This window comes from Tripterygium wilfordii, chromosome 22, assembly GCF_013401445.1.
Source record: "Tripterygium wilfordii isolate XIE 37 chromosome 22, ASM1340144v1, whole genome shotgun sequence".
Lineage (NCBI taxonomy): Eukaryota > Viridiplantae > Streptophyta > Magnoliopsida > Celastrales > Celastraceae > Tripterygium > Tripterygium wilfordii.
The window spans coordinates 6,413,600-6,434,063 of NC_052253.1; the positions used below are offsets into that span (position 1 = coordinate 6,413,600).

General features: G+C 36.2%; 2 protein-coding genes across 5 annotated transcripts; one reads left to right on the forward strand and one right to left on the reverse strand.

Moving 5' to 3' along the window:
• Positions 1–555: 555 nt before the first annotated feature.
• Positions 556–2,622, reverse strand: LOC119990806 (polyol transporter 5-like). The gene is made up of 3 exons (XM_038836910.1): positions 2,387–2,622; positions 1,963–2,309; positions 556–1,849 (listed from the first exon to the last, which is right to left on the reverse strand). The coding sequence occupies exons 1-3, from the start codon at positions 2,535–2,537 to the stop codon at positions 761–763; spliced, it is 1,587 nt and encodes a 528-aa protein (XP_038692838.1). The 5' UTR covers positions 2,538–2,622; the 3' UTR covers positions 556–760.
• Positions 2,623–14,660: 12,038 nt separating this feature from the next.
• On the forward strand, positions 14,661–19,735 carry LOC119990989 (HVA22-like protein k). 4 transcript variants are annotated; one of them, XM_038837149.1, is made up of 9 exons: positions 14,661–14,813; positions 15,098–15,156; positions 15,778–15,855; positions 15,973–16,070; positions 16,545–16,596; positions 17,827–17,890; positions 18,100–18,240; positions 18,732–18,804; positions 19,318–19,735. In XM_038837149.1, exons 1-9 carry the CDS (start codon positions 14,796–14,798, stop codon positions 19,428–19,430), a joined length of 696 nt encoding a protein of 231 aa, XP_038693077.1. In that variant the 5' UTR covers positions 14,661–14,795; the 3' UTR covers positions 19,431–19,735. The 4 variants fall into 4 exon arrangements, with proteins under 4 accessions (XP_038693077.1, XP_038693078.1, XP_038693079.1 ...); XM_038837150.1 differs by having other exon boundaries at positions 14,663–14,813; positions 18,145–18,240; XM_038837151.1 differs by lacking the exon at positions 15,778–15,855 and having other exon boundaries at positions 14,663–14,813.
• The last annotated feature ends 729 nt before the right edge of the window (positions 19,736–20,464 follow it).

A 20,464-nucleotide genomic window follows, 5' to 3' on the forward strand; every position in this document is an offset into this window, starting at 1 on the left:
AATATTTGGACAAACATGTCATTTCACATGTGTTGACCAAAGGAATGGGAATGCGCATTCCAACCAATAAAATAATGGACATTACATGGGATTATGGGAATGATAATTCCTAAAAAAAAAAAATACCCAACCAAACATGAAAATGGTGGTCATTAATGTTATTACTAAGGTGAGAGAGGGGAAACGTGCATACCAAATAAAAATAATCAGTCGAAAGTTTTATTTACAGAGGAAACAATGCAATTAGTTGAGCATGTATGTTGATTAGGTCACTGATGATTCATCTTTATGAGTAAGTAGTACTTGGTGGCTAAACATTTACCCTTGGTTAAGTTTTTTTTTTTTTTTTTTCATTTTCTGTTTTCAAGTGATTTCATGTATCCAACTAAACATGTTTTCTAGATTATTTTCATTTTTTCAAAATTTTTAAAAAAAGGAACGCTTAGTGGGAAAAAAAAAAAAGAAAGAGAGAAAAAAAAAGCATACCAAAATCCAACTATCTTTAATATTTATAGAATTACTCACTCAAAAAGAGAAATTTTGAAACAACTGAGCTGGAAAATAAGTCCCAACATTATAGTAGGTTTAATCCAATTATGCAACAAATCCAGTTTAAAAATTGCTACAGAGGGATCTGCAACTTTTACTTGTTTGGATGTGCCGATGACAGGAACTGGGGCAAGGCAAAAACCACCCACTATGTTTGCAAATCTTAACCCACCCAACAACACTATATGAAATAAACACTTACCCTTGGTTCCTAGCTATTTCCTAACTGAATCTGACCGTTAGTTTCGCTCTCAACTGTCTTGTTCTTGTTATTCTTCTGCATGGTAATGGGCCTCCACTGAACCAAGCTACCAAACAAGCCCTCCATGTCCTCGAGTGTCCTTCCATGCGTTTCAGGCAAACAGAAGAAGAAGAAGAACCAAGCCACCGTTGCAACTGCCGCGAATAGAAAGAAGGCCCCACCAATCGATATCGCTTTGTATAAGGATATAAATGTCATTGAGAGGATCCCACTTGTCACTCTATTCACTGCCACTGCCATACTCGTCCCTTGCGCGCGTAGCTTCAATGGGAATATCTCTGAACTGTAAACCCACGTGACAGGTCCCATTCCAATCGAGAAGAACGAGACGTAGGATAATACGGTAGCGAAAGCCAATGCGACGGCCCACATTATTTTTTCATGATTGTGATCGATGATCGTGAGGCTGAAACCGAGCGTTGCTAGCGACAAAATCATGCCACCCACGCTGCTGAGAAGCAACGGCCGCCGTCCGATTTTATCAAGCAAGAATGTGGCCACAAAGATGAACATTGTCTTGGTGAATCCAACGGCTACGGTGGCTAGTAGCTTCTTATCAGACGACGTGATACCGGCTTTTTCGAAGATACGGGGACTATACTGTACAACAGCGTCTATACCAGACGCTTGTTGGAAGAAGTGAATACCAACACCTGCGATTAGGATGTGACGAACGGCTGGGGTAGGGCGGAGCAGCAATTCCTTCCACACGTCCTCTCCGTGACTTCTCTTCTGGACCTTCACGAAGTCGTCGTTTTGGTGTTGTGGGATGCCGGCTGCTTCTTTTATATCTGCTAATCTCAATTGTGCTTCTTCTACTGTATCGGATGTTTTGTCGAGAACTCGCTTTGCATCACCGAGTCGTCCTTGCATCACCAACCACCGCGGAGACTCTGGCATGGCGAGCACTCCTACGGCGATGAAAACAGACGGAATCGCGCCGACTCCGAGCATGAATCGCCATCCCAGGTTAGTCGGAAGCTTCGAGAAGGCGTAGTTTGATACATAGCCAAGCAATATCCCACTATTTATGAAAACCTGTTACAAGCATTCAAATATTCAAAAAAAAAAAAAAGGTTCCAACAATGGTGAAAATTTGAATTTTGTGTGATGACACGTAGCAGATCTTGAAGAGGAGTTATATAACGGACCTCCGGGAATGAGGTGAGGAAGCCGCGAGTAGAAGCGGGAGAGACCTCGGCGGTGTAGACGGGGGCAATCATCAGTGCGTAGCCGACTCCGACGCCGGCGACGAAGCGGCCAACCATGAGGAAGGCATAGTTTGTGGCGAACCCCATGAGGATAGCTCCGACGAAGAAGATAGCGCCGGCGACAACTATGGTGTACCGGCGACCGATCCAGTCGGAGGTTCTTCCAGCGGCAGCAGAGCCAAGTAGAGAGTACAAGTTGAGGATACCAACGAGGATTTCAACTTGAGTGTCGTTGATTTTGAGGTCGTCTTTGATGAAGATACAAGCTCCACTCATCACTCCAAGATCTGTAACACCTAGTTAGTTAACTTAAGATCAAGAATGAAGGTAATTAAGAAAACGGTGTCGTTTATAGGTAACTGACCGTAACCAAGCAGGACTGAAGTCATGGAAGCGAGTGTTGCACAAGCAATAGCATACTTGTTTAGTTTTGGTTTCTTCGGAGGGTCAAAATCTGCAAGTGTTTTGGCTTGTAGGCTAGGAACGGCATCGTTTTGTGCATTTGCGCCAGCCATCTCAAGCGGCTGTGGAAATGAAAAAACACACAGCTAGTCCTTCCCTTAGAATTTCAAAGCTGTATGGGGATTTGGCTTAAATACACAAGAATGGAAGGCTATGCATAGATCATCCTTGAACCATTGAGTTCAAATTAGATAAGCTCTAGCTAGCTTTACGTAATAATAATAATAATTTTTTAATAATCGAGAACAAAACCATATAAATTTATATTTTGAACATTAAATATGAGCATAAGCTCTCATCATCAGGTCCACGCATATATAAGTTTCTCACCAATAATTAACTTGGGACCACAAGGGCTCAGCTTTGACTTAATTATTTAAATTCCTTATTTAACTTTTTCCCTTTTGTTTGCATTGCAGATTGGTACTATCATGTTGAGTTTATATATATATATATATATATATATATATATAAATAGATAAAAAAAATGATGAGCAGCTGTAATTGTCGGTTCCCAATGGACTAACAGATATGAATAAAATTAATTTTTGATTTATTAATATGTATATACAAAAATGGAAATTTTGTCTTTGCATGCCAATTTCATCACGGTTGCCCTAGCTGGTACCTTCTGTGTTATGTGATGATGAAAGTAAACATTATATACACACACACAGAGGAACAACTTTGCAATAACATTATTCTTCAGACAAGCAACGGGTACGTAATATTTGTTTAAAAAAAGGTTTGAGCATCTGTTGCACTGTGTCATTTTTGGCATTTTGCAAGTTGCAATTATTGGGAGCTTCAATTTTTATAGTCAAACAAGTCAATTGGCCAAGGAAAAAGGGTCAAAAGAGAAACACAAAGTGATGGGCATGCATAGGATTCAATCAATTATCTGAAAAGTGCCACAATTTTTCTTCGGGTCAACGACGATGGCTTCATATATAATATATGTCATACATATTATATAATGTTAGTGCAATATAATAGGAGAGTGTTTGAGGGGGAGAGAAGTGTTTAATTAAATGTTGTCTATCTGTCATATGAAAAGAAATATTTCCCCATATAAATTTTTGTCATGGTAAAGAATTTGCTACTTGCAATTATTTAAATTATTGTGTGTTGATCAGTTTGATTTTTAACAAATTTTGGATTGTATTTGTTGGATACATGCAAGATGTATCAAGTCATGAGGATTCTTCCTTTCATTTTCTAGCCCAAATGTTTGACGTCATTTTCTTTCCCGTCTCTATAATAAATCTTTAGGTTCTTGGGAAGATGATGTTTTGTAACTTTTGGAACGTTAGATAAGAGAACAAAAGTAAAAGATGATTGCGAGGCATAATTCTACTAATATGGCTTCATACTTGATTTTCTTATTGGACGCCTTGAACTTAAAGTAGAATACATGCTCCATACATGTGTCCCTGGGTCGAAGAAGAGTATTCGAAATAAAAAAAAACCTTGATTATGTAAACAAATCACACATTTCTTATTTTTATTCAAACAATATCATTTCATTCTCTCTTCATATATACTTTTTAACAGTCTCCTCATATATACATTTTAAAATTTTCAAAGGATGATGTCATCATTGAATAGAGTTGTTATTTTTCTATACAACAAACAGCTAGCTAGTATTACACAATTCATCTAAATTTGGCTTAAATACTTCAAGTTTAGTGGATCATATAGTGTGAACAAAAAACGTCATAATACGACACCGTAACCTATGTTCTGGGATGAGGAGAATAAAATGCATAATTTCATATGGAAAATAAATCAATGAAATTAATCTATACATGTCTACGTATGTTTTGGTTTCTATAATTATCTGCCAAAAGCTCTACTGAGTTCTGTTAGTATAACAATATGTATATATATTATAAATATATAAAACTATGATGTAAAAAAAATATATTGTCTACTAATTTAAAAGTAATTTTCTATGTATTTTAATATAATTTTCGGAAGATTCATTGGATTCGTATTCTAGTTAAGACATTTCTTTCACGTATTTGATTGTTTTTAACCGACACCATACATGATTGTTCTTTAAACATCTTATATGAGCCTAAACTCGAGCTGTAAGGTCTGTACAAATAGAAGTTTCCCACATGATGATATGATAAGTTGGGTTAAAGGCTCAAAGCTCAACCCTTGGCCACAAAAGTATTATTCTCGGTGAAAATCGAGCTCATGACCTCCCAAGCCCATACGATTTGGCCCCGAAGAAGTTCACGAACTAGGCTATCACCACATTGGCTGTATAGGATTCGTCTTGTAGCAAAATATATATATTTCTCTTGATCGGCCAGATTATATTACATGCAAGTTGTGCTTATAATTGTGGCCCAAGTATATATTCTTAATTTTTCTCCTATAATAGTATATATTAGGACTAATTAATGGTATTTGTGTCGTGATTTGTGTCAATGATCCAGTATTGATAACGTATTGAACATACAACATATACTGATTGTCTTTATATGGATATAGACCAAATTTATATAATTTTGATACTAATTAACCCTAGCAGATAATATTATTCTTATCATTCTCGTAAGATTCTCCAATAATTTGTCAATAATAATATATAATTAAATCCCAACAACTTTGGTCATGTGAATGACTATTATATGTTATTAATGTGTATAAATTAAGAAAGAAACCATATTAGTTCCTGAGATACTTAAAAGTGTTTAACTAATTAATTTTTGATGTGCCTTGCTTCCCGGGTCAAACCCTACATCCCTATATATATATAGAAATTTGCAAAAATCTGCAGGTTCGAGATCTTTTGGCATTTTTTTAAGGGAAAAAGACAAACAAAAAAAGTTATGAAACCTTGTCAGCCAGATTCGTAAGAGCTGGATCATGCAGTGTATACATACATATAGAACATGATAATTGTCTTATATTCAATAATTTATTTAAATATATTACTCCTTGAAGATAATACACACACACACACTCTATGACAACAACATTGTTAAGACGCACACTCAAAAGGAACAAGATTAAGCTTATGATTAATATATCTATATATATATAATGTGCATGACATTTTATGGGTTAGTACTTCAATTATTATAATACATTGTCTTTACACAACAAATACAATGATTGTAAAATAGGATGTACTAAAGTGACATCAAGGCCCTTTAGTATATATATACACACACACACACCAAGTCCCTTTCAATTTCACATCAATTTTGGCATTCTTACAAAAAACTCTTGCTTTCTTTGCTATATTATAAAAACCAATGTTCTAGATGTGATTATATATTTTTTTTTGTGTGATAAAGGAGTTAAGTAGACCAAATTAATCCAAACCCTTATTTAAGCCTCAATTTATTTATTTTTTTAAAAAAAGAACCAAGAATTGGAGCATAAATAGCATAATTACTTCTCATGCCTCATAGTAATGACATGCACTATATTGGGACATCATAATCATGTAATATTTATGACTACACCGTTTAATTAGTCCAAAACTTGCAAGTTTTCTGATGAAGTTTCAACTGATCAATAGTAAAAACATTTAATTTTGTTGACTAACTAATCAGGATATATTTTTCTTTTATATATGTATGGACTGCATATATACAATATTATGCACTCCTCGTATGGATTTTGCATTTTGACACATAACCAACCCACTTCAATGATTTTGTACTGGTAATGCTAACTCCCACCTCCAATTATTGCACTTTCTGCCCACTTATTTGGCAGAGCTTGATTTTTTTTTTCCAACTTTTGTGGTTATATATATATATATATATTTTATTTTTTTTCATTCTATTTTTTTAAATTAAATTTTGGGGTTAATTGAATAAAATTTTCGTCTATTAATGATTGTGCCAAGATTTTGGACATCTAGTGCCTAAATGGTAACATTTGCTGTTCGTAGCTAAAAACACCATGTACACAACATAACAAACTACTTGTCCCTCCATAAAATCTCTTACGAACTTTGATGTCCATTTTCACAGAATCCAAAACCTCATTAAACATTGACGACAACCTTATATTATCTCTTCACGTCCCTAATTAATTCCTGCTTTTGAACTAAATTCAAGAACATATGTGGACACTGAATGCAGTGGTCTTCGCGGTAGACTTCGTTGTGGTTAGACTATTAGAGACTGAATTTGGACTCTCTATAGCCTGTAGGGGACCAACGATGAATGTTGATCTGAAATTTGAGTTGAAACTATGTTGTTCGGGACTTCTTTGTGTGTGTAAATTCAATGCTTAGAATCTCCAAAAGCATGAATTGAAAATATAGCGATTGTGATGTATTCTTAGAGTATGTTTGGATTGAGGGATTTAGGGAAGATAAGATGATGCATTTCAATTCGTATCATTCTCCTTTTGTTGGAGAAATCTCGATCTTGAGTTTTGAAGAATTGTAATAAGAAATCTTTTAACTTCTTGATCATCACTCGTGTGTGTCTATATATATATATATATATATATATATGTGGAACAAGAATCTCACTTTCTTGAGCCTTAATACAATATGGGGACACTGAACTTCAATCCTTCAATAGAAATATAAAATATTCACTTCAATTCTTGATCACCTGCAACAAGAAGGTCAGTAGGTCCAATGGCTATGGTGGTGACCGAGGACGTTCCGATACTCAAGTTAGAATCTCGTCGCAAGTGTGACTATTTTTGTAAATGAAAAAAGAGTCTCATACCTTAAGTTTCCTTCTACTATATATAGTATGTTTATTCTCCTTAAATCAATGAATTTTATTATTCCCTTAATAATTGATTGCGAGATTTACTCTATGATATCAGGGTTTAGATTGGACTGGCCGACCCCCTAACTTGGACATGGGATCATGGCCGATCCCTAGCTTGGACATGGGATCATGCAATTGATCCCACGTTCTACTCAGTACTTGCATGACACATGTCTTTCCTCTATTGGCTCTCAAGAAGACCTTATGTCTCGTGATTTTACTCCTCTATATATATATATACACACACAGAGAAAGTTAATATAACTTGCGAGCATTTGCATAAGAGAATTGATGATATAACTTTCGTAAGTTAAACAAGCAAACTCTTTTTCACTAATTAACTCATTATACACACAAAGCACATGAACTCCTTTCCTTCACTCAATTACAACTTAGAAGGAAAAAAAAAAAGACTGCACATTTAACTCCTTTTGGAATTGGTTATGGATCATTAGTCAACAATTAATATCATCATCAATAAAATGTAATTCTTCTCATATTTTTCAGTTAATTATATCACAATGATCTATAACCATTCTTACAGAAAAAATAGAATTTATCATGGTAACTTTCGTTTTGGATTTTAACATTTACATAGGAGTAAATGGGAAAAAAAGGAGGAGAAAAGAAAAGAAAAGGTACCAATGGGTTTTATTCAGTAATTATGAGAGAGAGAGAGAGCGAGCGTTCCTAGAAGTGAAAGAAATATGAGAGAGCGTACCATTTATAAACAAGGGTAATTTGATCTTTTCACTATAATTTTGTGTGTAAACTTATAATTTTTTGGTGTAAACTTATCATGTTCAAAAAGTGATGTAAAGATAGTGTTTTTGTGGTGTATAAATAAATTTCTCATTTGATGAACTTACACATCTAGCATGTGTTTGGCACGGCGTTGAAGGAAGCTTAAAAACTAGTGGTACCACTAGCAGTACAAGCTCTACCAAACGAGCCTAATAATCTTCGCCCTAGCTTCATCGCGCTCAAAAAAAGCTCTAAAACGAAGCTTTTTCTCAAGCGGTTTATCACATATCAAAGCTTCGTTTGTTTCGCTCCGTTACAAAGAACCTAAAGAGGGTTTTCAAGAGCTAGATCTCTCATCACCCACCACCACACCAGAGAGGTACGATGTCGATATGGCTTTATCCTCCATCAATTTTTGTTCGATTTACCATACTATTTGTAGAGTGAAACCCATTGCTATTGGTAGATAGAGACTCACTCTTTTGAAAATTACAGATTCACTTGATAGAGGAGGATAAAAAAATGGGCTTATCTAATTAAATTGGCCCCACCCATAACACATGGAAGACACAAACATACAAACTCATTGATAAATAAATGGGCTTACCTAATTAAATGGGCCAATTGATAACACATGATAGACACAAACTCATTGATAAATGAATGGACTTATCTAACAGTAAGGTCAGGTAGCAATGAACTCATACAAGTAGCCCCAACCATATAGCAATACTAATACCAATAGTAGGGCAACGTAATACTAATACCAATAGTTGGGCCAAGTGGCAATGAACTCATACCAATAGCCCAACCTATGTAGCAATATTAATGCCAACAATAAAGTAGCATGCACAACTAAACTTCTAAATAGTGGTGCTTTACTTGTGTAGCTGTGAAGATTGAAGAGGTTGGGGTTTCAAACGATTTCTCTTATGTCGAAGGTATCTTTTGTTTTTATTCTTTGGGGACATGATGAGTTCTAGTGGGAATAATTCTGATGATAATGATCCTAATTATCCCCATTAGAGATATGTAAAGGTGTTGGAGAAAGGTGGGAAAAAGGGATCCAACGTTATATTTCAATGTAACTTTTGTAAATAAAAATTATTTGGGATCTTATTCACGTGTTTTAGCTCATCTCCTTAAGATCAAAGGACAAGAGACTTCTTACAATGTTGTGACTCCTCAAACGAAGTTTGAGATGCAAAAACTTAATGAAGATACTAAAGAATTGAAGAAATCGAGATCTGTACATGTCCCACTACCACCTACTTCAAGTCAAACTCATAGTGCGATTGCTAGTAGAAGTTTTGTTATGGGAGGAATAGGATCATTTGGAATGTCGAATTTTCAAGCAAAAAAAAGAAAGGGCATTACTGATCTAGCTTTAGCAAAAGCTTTCAACAATGAAGCTCGAAATCAGTTGAGGAGTGAAATAGTAAGAATATTATATTCCTCGGGATTGCCATTTCACGTGGCTAGAAATCCTTATTACATAAATTCCTACAAATTCACAGTCAATAATGACATTACGGTCTTTATGCCACCGATTACAATGCACTGAGGACTACATTGCTTCAAAATGAGTGGGCAAACATTGAGAGATTGTTAGTGTCGATCAAAGACACTTGAGTGAAAAAGACTTAAGTATTGTCTCTGATTGATGGGGGATCCTCAAAGAAGGCCATCTATCAATATTATAGCTGTAACTAAGAGTGGTCCAACGTTTTTAAGAATTGTAAATTGTGAATGTGAATTCAAAGAAAAATTTTACATTACCAATTGTTTGAAAGTGGCTATTACTGAGGTTGGACAGAGAAACGTGGTTCAAGTTGTTACTGACAATGCCCCAGTGTGCAAGGCTGTAGGTATGATTATTGAGTCACACTTTCCTCACATATTTTGGACACCTTGTGTAGTGCACACATTAAATCTCGCTCTTAAGAATATTTGTACCCCCAAAAATTCTGAAGCTAAGCAGATTGCTTATCAAGATTGTCATTGGATTAATGATTGTCCAGAGGATACGGTGCTAGTAAAATTTTTTTTATAACTAATCATTCTATGAGATTAGCAATGTTCAACAAATTTGTGCCCTTGAAATTATTTTTTGTCGCTAAAACATATTTGCCTCTACTATTGTCTCATTAAGCGTGGTTTGAAAGAATTGGTGATTTCTTATGAGTGGGATTCATATATAGAAGATGATGTAGGAAAGGCTCAACATGTGAAGCAAATTATTTAGAATGATATTTAGTCGGACTGGTTTGATAAGGTCATTTTCTTTACTATTCCTATGTATAGGATTCTTTGGTATGTGGATACAGATAAGCGTACTTTTCATCTGATATATGAAATGTGCGATTCTATGATTGAAAGAGTGAGGACATCTATATACCGCTTTGAAGGAAATGAAGTTACTGAAGAATCAAGCTTTTATTCCGTTGTTTATTCCATTCTTGTTGATAGATGAAACAAGAACAACACTCCACTTTATTGCCTAGCTCATTCATTAAACCCAATGTAATTTTTTTAAATTATAAATTTGTAATAATTTCTTATTCTATTGAAAGTTTTAATATTTCTTATATTGCCTTTTCGGCCTTTTCATATTAATTTATAGTTGTTATAGCAAGGAATGAATTGATGGTGCTCCAAATCGTGTTCCACCCCATAAAGATTTGGAAATTTCAAATGAAAGAAGCAAATGCTTGATAAGATACTTCCCAGATGATGAAAGAAAGAACGTAACTGTGGAGTTTGCCAATTTTTCTAGTTATATGTAGGGATGGCAACGGGACGGGGACGGATCATGGCTGCCCTGCACCTCGATGGAAGGGCCCCCTACCCCACCCCGTTATGATCCACAAGTCCATGCAGGTCTCTGCCCCGATCAAAGGCCACATAAATCCGATCAAACCCGACTCGATTTAACATAAACAAATAATGAAATAAATACCTAAAGTCCTAAATAAACATACAATCAAAGTTACTACAATCCAAGCATCCAAAATAAACATACAATCAAAGTTACTACCATCATCCAAAGTTCAAACTACTTAATCAAAACATCCAAAAAAACTACTACAATCATCCAAAGTTCAAACTACTTAATTCAAGCATCCAAAAAAAACACTACAATCAAACTTACATAACCCAAGCATCCAAAATAAACAAGTTCAATAAAATCAAAGTTTTATCACCCAAAGTCCCAAATATCCAAAATAGATAGGTTCAAGTCTTCAAAGCAATCAAAATAACATCCTCAAGCATCAAAAAGATCAACCAATCATGGTTACATCACTTGCTTCTTATTCTTCATCATCACAATCAGCAAGAATATTTTGAATTGTGCCATCCATTGGTAGTCTTTTTGATGAAGAACCTAACACCAAAAATATATTGCAAAATAAGATAAACTCAAATAAATAACTTTCAACTAATTTACATATTAATTTTACATACCTCTATTTGTTGAAATTTCATTCCATAGCCAATTTTGAGCACACATCAATGCCTCTACTGTCTTCACATGAAGTTTACTACGATGTAGACTCAACAATCGACCACTAGTGTTGATGATAGACTCTGAAGCAACTGTAGAAACCAAAATGGCTAGAATATCTCGTGCAATACGTTGCAAAGTGAGATACTTGGGTCCATTAGTTTTCCACCAAGTCAGGATATCAAAATCATTATACCGAGGCAATACATCATTCTCAAGATAATGGTGCAACTCCATTTTTACATTTTCAATTGTACCCTTTTTTTATACTATTAACAAATTGGTCAAAACTTGCAAAAGAGTCTTTCTTGACCATATTTATTATACCAGATAGATGATGCTTCAGAAGAGTCACTATATGTCCATTTTTTGGGAACTATATTCACGCATCAAATCCTCACAAGTTCTCTTAATCATCCTAATATGATCATCTACCTCATCACCATAAAGTAGAATTCCAACAACATCATCTTATATCTAGGATCTAGGATAGTTGTAACACCCCTGATCATCTGCTTCATCACCATAAATCATAGGGATTATTTATATTGGATTAATTTTTAGGGTTTAGTGCTTAGGTTTAGGGTTCATGGATTATTTAGTGCTTAGGGTTTAGGGATTATTTATATCGGATTTAAACTAAGCATTCAAATCTCTATTTTAACAATATTAGATTATTACTATATTATAATATGCTCAAATCAAGTCAATTTAAGTTAGGGTTTAGGGATCTTAAATTATTTTTTATCAACATCAATTCAATTGAATTAGGAGTAGACCATATTTAATTTAAGATTTACGGTCTTATGTTTTTATCAATATTTATTCAATAATCAATCTAATTAAGAGTCTAGGAGTATTGTAATATTATTTTTAGAACTTTTGGGTTTTAATGCTTAGGTACTTAGGTTTAAAACTTACCAAACAAGTTTAGGAGTTTCTTTGATTTTAATAATAATATCAAATTAATATATGTTTAAATAAATAAATATTTATATTATAAAAGAAATCTTATATATATTATGTACATAAATATGTATTGCGGGGCAGGGTACGAGGCAGGCGTGTAGGGCGGGGAGGGTCGGAGCAGGAGGCATACCCGCCCCTGCCCTGCCCCCACGCGGGTTGAATTTCTTTGCCCTCGTCCTCGCCCCGCACAGGTCTTAGATCGGGGAAAATTCTTACAGGTCGGAGCAGGTTGGGCACGAATTGTCATCTCTAGTTTTATGAGTATTTTTTTCCATCATACGAAAGATTGGGCATCACTTGATCCCAAAATTTGGTCGGTTATGTACGGGGTTTCCACTCTTACTTTGCAAACACTAGCATTGAAATTATTGGGTCAACCCTCATATTCATCTTGTTTGGAATGGAATTGGAGCACATATCCATTCATTCATTCAATGAAGAGGAATAAGATACTGCCACATCATACTGAAGAATTAGTATTTGTACACACTCATCTTCATTTTCTATCGAGGAAAAGTCATCAATATATGACAGATGAAACTTAGATGTGGGACGTTGGTGGAGATGCTTTTGATCTTATGGATGATGCAGGTATCCTAGAGATTTCGGACGTCTCTCTTGATGAACCTAAAATGGAAGGAGTTCTTTTCATAGAAGATGTTGATTGCGGTGATGATGATGATGTTGTTGCTTAACTGATAGACTAGTTTATTTATATTATTGTGAACATGTTTTATAAGTAGTGTTGCATTGACTTCTATTACAATTACAATTGAAATATGAATGGAGTTAGTTATATTACAATTTATAATTCTAGCATATGCATGTAAACTATATAAATAAATAAATATATATGTTTTTTATTTGCCGAGTCCTCCGCACCCGCATGCAGAATCCTTTGAGAATTTATGAATTCCCGTGTCGTCGTATCCCATGTAGCCGCATCTGAGTCAATGCCACCTTACTCCCTAGTAGACTGGATTGGACTGGCAGGACTAGGGCTCGACAATTTGATAATTGATAATTGGTTATGATAAAATAAATTCAATAACAGTTAATTAATAACAGCAATTACCTAGCCACGGAGACGGAACCACCTAGGTGAAGAGATAAGGGTCAACCGGTCAAGGGAGATTGGGAGAATAAGAGATAAGATTACAATCAGAATGCCAAATGCCCAACCACTTAGCCACTGCCTTCTGTCCCTTGGAGATAAAGGCAATTACCTAGCTTCGTTCACCACTTCGATCGCTTGACGACTTCAGAGTTAGCCACTGCCCACTTGAGTGGAGATTGGGTACCACCGGTACCGAGACTCAGAGAGCAAAGTTGGTTTTAGAGAGAGCACAGAGAATGAGAACTCAGAAGTCAAAACTGAGAATTTGAGATGTGAGATTGAGAAGGTTGAGAGTTGAGATTATGAGATTGAGTGAGTGATTGTGATTTGTGAGAAGGAGAAGGGGGTATTTGTAGCGTGTTGGAGTGTTGATCCAACGGACCCAACGATCGAAACTCGAGGTCTCTATGTCTCTCAGTCTCAGACGCTCACTGTCCCTGTCTCTCTGCAACTGTGACTCTATGAGACTGTGAGTCCGTGACTTTGTCACTGTGAGGCAGCAAGCCAGCAACGGTAACCTGCTACTGCTAGTCAGTTAGTGTTGATTGCAGTGCTGTGGCTACGCCTACGGCTACGGGCTATGATCTCAGGTTCTCTCACGAATCTCAGTCTCACAAACGGTAACCTGCTACCTACGATTGTGAGTCTGTGATTGAGTTAGAGTGACTTTGAAAGTGAATTTGAACAGCTGTGAAAGTGAATTGATCACTTCAGAGAATCAAATCAGAGTTCATAGAGATGCTCCTGACATCAGAGTTCAGAGATTTAGAATGCAGATACATGGTACATCATCGGGTCGGGCTCGGGTTGGGCCAAAATTGGCCCGAAGTGTCGGGCTTCGGGCCGGGCTCGGTCCAAAAAATCGAGCCCATGCCCGCCTGAGGCATCGGGCTGGGGCTGTACAGGCCCAATAAAAATTCAGGCCTGGCCAGGCTTTGACCCGCGGGCCCAGGCAGGGCTCGGGCTTGGGCTTGGCCTAGGCCCACGAGTCAAATGGTGAGCCCTAGGCGGGACGGAACGAGGGCTTATGGGCCGGGTCGGGCAAGCCCATAAGTTGCAACGAATCATACAAAGTTATCGGAGTTGCCAAACCCGACGCCCGCTGAGCTGCCCGATAATAGTTGATCCTTCATTAAGAATCCAACTATTGGAGTAAATAATATCATTTTTGTATGTTTACTGCATTCCTCTTTCCCTGCAAATTCCATTCATGGCCTTCCCTGGCGAGGTCTGCAATCGCTCAATCTTTGTTCTTTTTTCTTATCTGAATTAGGGTTTTCACCTTTTTTTCTCGCACCTTCTGATCATTCCTTATTCAATATGTTTTTCATCTTCGCAGCGCTTATCTTTTTAAATCTTCCGTTTGTTTCCAAGGGAAAATTTTTTTTCTCGAAAGTTCTTTTTTTACTTGCACAGAATGGTTCAAAATCAAAATTGCAACCTGTCTGTAGATAGAAATCTGATTGCGACTTGAAAGAATCCTAAGATATATTTATTCTTTTGGAATTGCAGGTCGGCTTGCAGTTGCTGCTTTCCCCCCTTGGTTCCAACGTAGTTGTCCGAACAGCTTGGTGAGTTGCAATGATTCCATTTTTCTTTTTCTTTTTTTCCAATTGTGATGCCGGATTTCCATAGTGAGAGAACGTAATCGGCCTTAGTCATTTGAATCAGAAATTTAGCTTCAACGTTTGCGTGAATAACTTTTAGTTCACATTTGAAATGGCTCCTATCGTTTTTCTGTTTGTCTGTGGGAGGAGGGAATGCTAGAATTTCTGGAGTATGGAAAAATGGTCGGTGAGCTTGGGGAGCCTCTAATCTGACTAGTTTTGGGCTGCAAAGTTTGACTTCCGTGGTCCTTTTTCTGATTCCTTAGAAATTTTAGATGGCACTCAATCATTTTATTCTCTTTTTTTTCTCTGTTGATGCTGCTTACATTCTGGATTGTTGCATCTTTTTTTCGTCCGTGGTTGTAAACTCAACTGCAACAGGATGAATCCATTATCAGCCCTTTCCTTTCAAGCCAGTTCAAGTAACTAAACTCATCTTTTATAGTTCCTAATATTAAAGCCTTGGTGCTAACCAACCTGTGGCTCTTGGGGCCGAATCGTATAGTTTTGCTGGTGTTTAGCTTGCACCTTGAGTTAGTTGGTTTTGTATAATATTACTCTAAGATGTTTACTATGATTTTGCAGTTTGCATATAGACTTGTGGCTGATGATCCCCTGTTCTCTGAAGTCTTTATGTTGCTCAATTTTGTGCATAAGGAGTTGGTGGTTTAAGATTAACATATTTTTTTCAGTAAAGTTTTTTCAAAAAATGATGATCAAGAATCGATATATGATCAAATGCTTAGTTTTGAATGCATCACTGGCCTATTGCTTCTGCAGTTGCACAGTTGGGCTTGTTTTACCTGTTTACTCAACATTTAAGGCTATTGAGAACAAGGATCAGAATGAGCAACAAAAGTGGCTTTTCTATTGGGCAGGTATTGCCATCATGACATTAACTTTCTTATAATTTGAAATTTGTCGCTAGTTTTTTACTTGTCATTTTCTAAAAAACTTGACAAACTTATTATCTAAATTTGCAACTAGTTAGTTTCTAAAATTTTATGGAAGACCACATCACTTCTAGGTGTGTTCTGTGTACCAAATTGATCTGGAAAATGATCTTAAATAGACTATTAAACTGGTGGAAAATGAGAATTAGCTTGCTGCCATTTATATTTATTGTCTAAGAAACTTCTTAGAAATGTCAAGGTGCAAGTTCAGGGGGCTTAAAATATTGAAGTATGACTTTAATCAATGCTAATCTGCTTGTAATCATGTGTGGTTGCAGGCACAACTCATACAAGCCTCTAATTTATTAGAATACCTGAAACTTCCAGTTTATAGCTGCTATTTTTAGTCGGATTTATTTTGCCTATAGAATGACATCTCCTTGTTTTTTGGCATTGCAGCCTATGGATCTTTTAGCATAGCAGAAGTGTTTACAGACAAACTACTCTCCTGGTACTCTCTCTCCCCCCTTCTCTCTCGTGTGTGTGTGTGTGACTGTGAGAGAGAGAGATTGATTTCCTTTAGAATAAAAAGAAGAGGAATAAAATCGTAAGCAGAGAAATACTGTGTTTTCTTTTTCAGTTATGAGCAACTTAGGTTGGATAGATATTGTTATAATTTCATTGATGGAATTCTCCTGATTTAGCCTAATCTTGTTCTTTTTCTTTGGGCTGCACTTTCTTTGTGCCCCTTAATAACGTTCTCTTGCATTTAAAATAAAAAAGTTATGAGCAACTTGGGATGTGATGTATGGATGGCAAGGCTAAACGAGAATAGTGCTGCTCATGGAGCAGCAAAAATCAAAAGGAAGCTGGAGCATAACTAAAGATGTAACATAACTTTATGTACCAAGGCACAAAGACATTTAGAAGAAGGTGATACGTGCTGCGTGCATAGGCTATTCTTCGTAGTTGGCATTATTCAGACACGTTGATGGCTATATAAGCTATTTCGACCTTTTGAAGATAAAAAAATATACTCCTCCTGGTTACTTGTTGGCTAATCTAGAAGGAACAAAACTCTAAGGTATTCCAGGAAAAGGAATGTTCAATATTAGCTTTTTTGGATGGTTGGCTAATTGCGCTTAAGCACTGGTCTAGTGGGCTTAGTTCCAATTTCTTTGCTAGTTTGTCTTTCTCTTCTATGTAAAGTCTGTTAGGGTTGCACCCCCTTGGTGCCAGTAATAAATTTTTCTCTTCAAAAAAAAGAAAGAAGATAAAAAAATATGATCTCTAAACCATGCACTGTGGAGTATGACCTCCGAAAGGAAGAATGCTATAGAGTGTGAATGGTGAACTAGATGGGCTGTGTGCATGAAAGAAAGTCTTTTGACTGATCTCTTCTGCATCTATAACGGTATGAATTTTGGTTAGTGGAAACTCTGTCAACAACAGCTTGAGTACCTTCTCCTTTCCCCTCTCTTTTCGGGTTTTCCTTTTCTATATTGGTATGTATTTGTCAGTTTGTATTTGTTGCAAATCCTTCTCTAGCTTTCTAAGTGATTGATGGTTCTGAAGGAAGGATTGCAAAACTTTTGTCTGAGGAAACAATTGCTGACCATGTCTGTTGGATTTACTTCAAAGTTCAAACCCTGCATTTGATTTGAGATGTGGACTTCTTGTTTTATCCGCTTTATTTGATATCATTTTAATCGTAGGAGGTGTTTTTGCCTTGTTTCATCAGGTTTCCACTATATTACCACGTGAAGTTTGCTTTCCTTGTGTGGCTACAACTTCCATCAATTAATGTAAGTGTGAATTCTATTTTTCGTGAATGGTAGTCACTTCTTACTAGCTCTTGCATTTATTCAATTTTCCAAAGGCATTAGTTGTTTTATATTATGGACCTTTCGAAATTTTGGCCTTTCAAATGAAATTGCTGTAGCTGTACTACAGCTTTTAGCTGTTTATTTTGGAAATTTTATTCAAGTGGGATCTTACATCATTGATTGAACAGAAAGGCATGAAATACCAGCCTGATGAAGTGCTTGTTTCTGAACAGGGAGCTAGGCAACTGTATATGAGCCATCTGCGCCCATTCTTACTAAGACATCAAGCTAGACTGGACCAAATTGTGGATCTTGTGTACTCTGAAATGGTAAGTATTTGTATTGTTTTACCATTCATCATTTTGATTCTTGTTGAATGGATATGGTTTTTTCAAGTCCACAAGAGGCATTCGTCAGGCAATGTTACTATCACAGTATTTATTGTTAAATTTTGAGTCTCCTTGGAGAGTATGCTAAAACAATGTAATGAGGCAAAGTGATTTTTTTTCCCTCTTTTCATTTCTGTTCTTGGGCCTCCTTAAAACTTTGATGTCAAAGACACTACGTGGATGTCTGTCTTTTTTCAGCTTACTTTAGCTCCAGCACTCTTCCATCGAATAAACAAGAAACCACTTTAAGTTCACAGTATTGTGAAATACCCCGTTGTATGGGAACTCTTGGCTGTAATATTCGATGGAAACTAGCATGAGTCTATTGATACCCTCATTCTTCATGCCACTCAGTATATACAACAGGATTTGGGGTTCTTATGAAATGTGGTTGCAAATTCAAGAATTTTGATTGATTGTTGTATTTGCAGGGTAAGTTCGTCAGTAAGCATCAATCAGAGATCCAGTTTGCAAGCGCCCTTAGTATCAAGATTCTGAGATCAGGTATGCTTTTGGACCAGTTAAGCTCTTGGTTTGAGTAGAATGGTGAATTTCACTTATTATCTAAATATTAATTTTTAGTTCAAAAGGCTTAAGAAAAAGTTCGTCTAGAAAGTAAGATTGTTTCAAACCTCTTGATATATGCCATTCAAAAAAAAGAAGAAAAAGAACTATTGATAGAAAATCATCTTTGTCTGATAAAGTTCTGACAAAAAAAAGTCAAATTTGTTAAAAGCATTTTAAACGTGAGTCGAAATTTGTAGACTTGGCAGGCCAATCTTGTAAATTGTAATGTATGAATTTTAGGTTTTTGCTACTTCTTTGGTTCTTGTTTACACTTGATATGGATCAACATGTGCTAATGCCTCTGGACTTTTCTTTCTTTGTACTTTTTTTTCTTTTGCCATTTCTTTGGTTCGTTTATACACTTGATACAGATCGACATGTGGCAATGCCTCTGGACTTTTCTGATTTGAACTCTTTTTTCTTGATTGTTTGGATCAATGACCCAAATAGTTAGGGAAATTGTTCACCCAAGGCAAACTCAGATACATGGTACCATTGAAGGACCAAGAAGACAAATACAGGATGCACCACCTGATGATGATGATGATGATGTTGAAGAGTGATGCTTACTTTATAAGATGCTTCAGTATTATTATGTAGGATGCCAGAATTTTGGTTTTAGAGAAAGAGAAGTAGGTCTGATAATATTTTTCACATTTTTTATTGCCTTAATGTAAATGCTATTTCGCTTGCTTCCATGAGCTCAAATCTTTTTTAATTAAATTTCTTTCCCTCTGGTTTATCTGCGTTGTAATTACACATTACTGTTTAAGATCTTTGAAACCTGTTGTGTCATCAACAAAAGTCGGTTGATGGATTTACTTGTATATGAATATCTTGGATATATGAAATCAAACATTCAGAAACAGATGAGCATGTGGCACTGCGACTTAGAGGTTAGAGATAGGTTTGTGTGCATCTCCCGATTCCATTCACCGCGGGAGCTTTTGCGCACAAGTTGTTTACTGAAACTTCTTTATCTTTGTACTGTTATAGCTTGGGTGTGGAATTAGGGAAGTAAGAGTTGCCTCAACGGCAAGCCACCCACTTATCACCCAGTGGACCTGGTTCGATTCCCCACCCCACAGCTGTTGTAGAAGAGAAAAAGACATTGGGTTGTAGTCTTGTAGAATTAGGAGACTTCTCCCTTTCACCTCGAGGACCACAAAGTTAAGAGGGGCTCGGTGTGCCGAGTTATGCTGCAATGTTTTGAACATGGTTCTGCTAGAAAGAAACATTTTTTTTAGTTATAACATGAGAATTTGTAGTTATTATCTTTCTAGGGGGTGTGAGGTAAATTTATGAGCTTGTACAATAGCTTGCAAACCACTTATGTCAGTTTAGCACAATTCTGTAAAAACAAAATAGAAAGGGGGATTTGATCCAATTTCGATAGGCTAGAAAGTATTTTTAGCTTCTCAAGTACATCTTTCGTTTCGTTTTTTTTTTTAAACTATTTTCGATCTAATTCCATCCCTTAACTATCACAAAGTATCATTTTCGTCCTCACATGATCTGAAGTCCGGAAAAATCTAATGTGACATCTAAGTATTCTTATGTGACACATTTTGACACAAGTGAACGTTTTTGACTAATT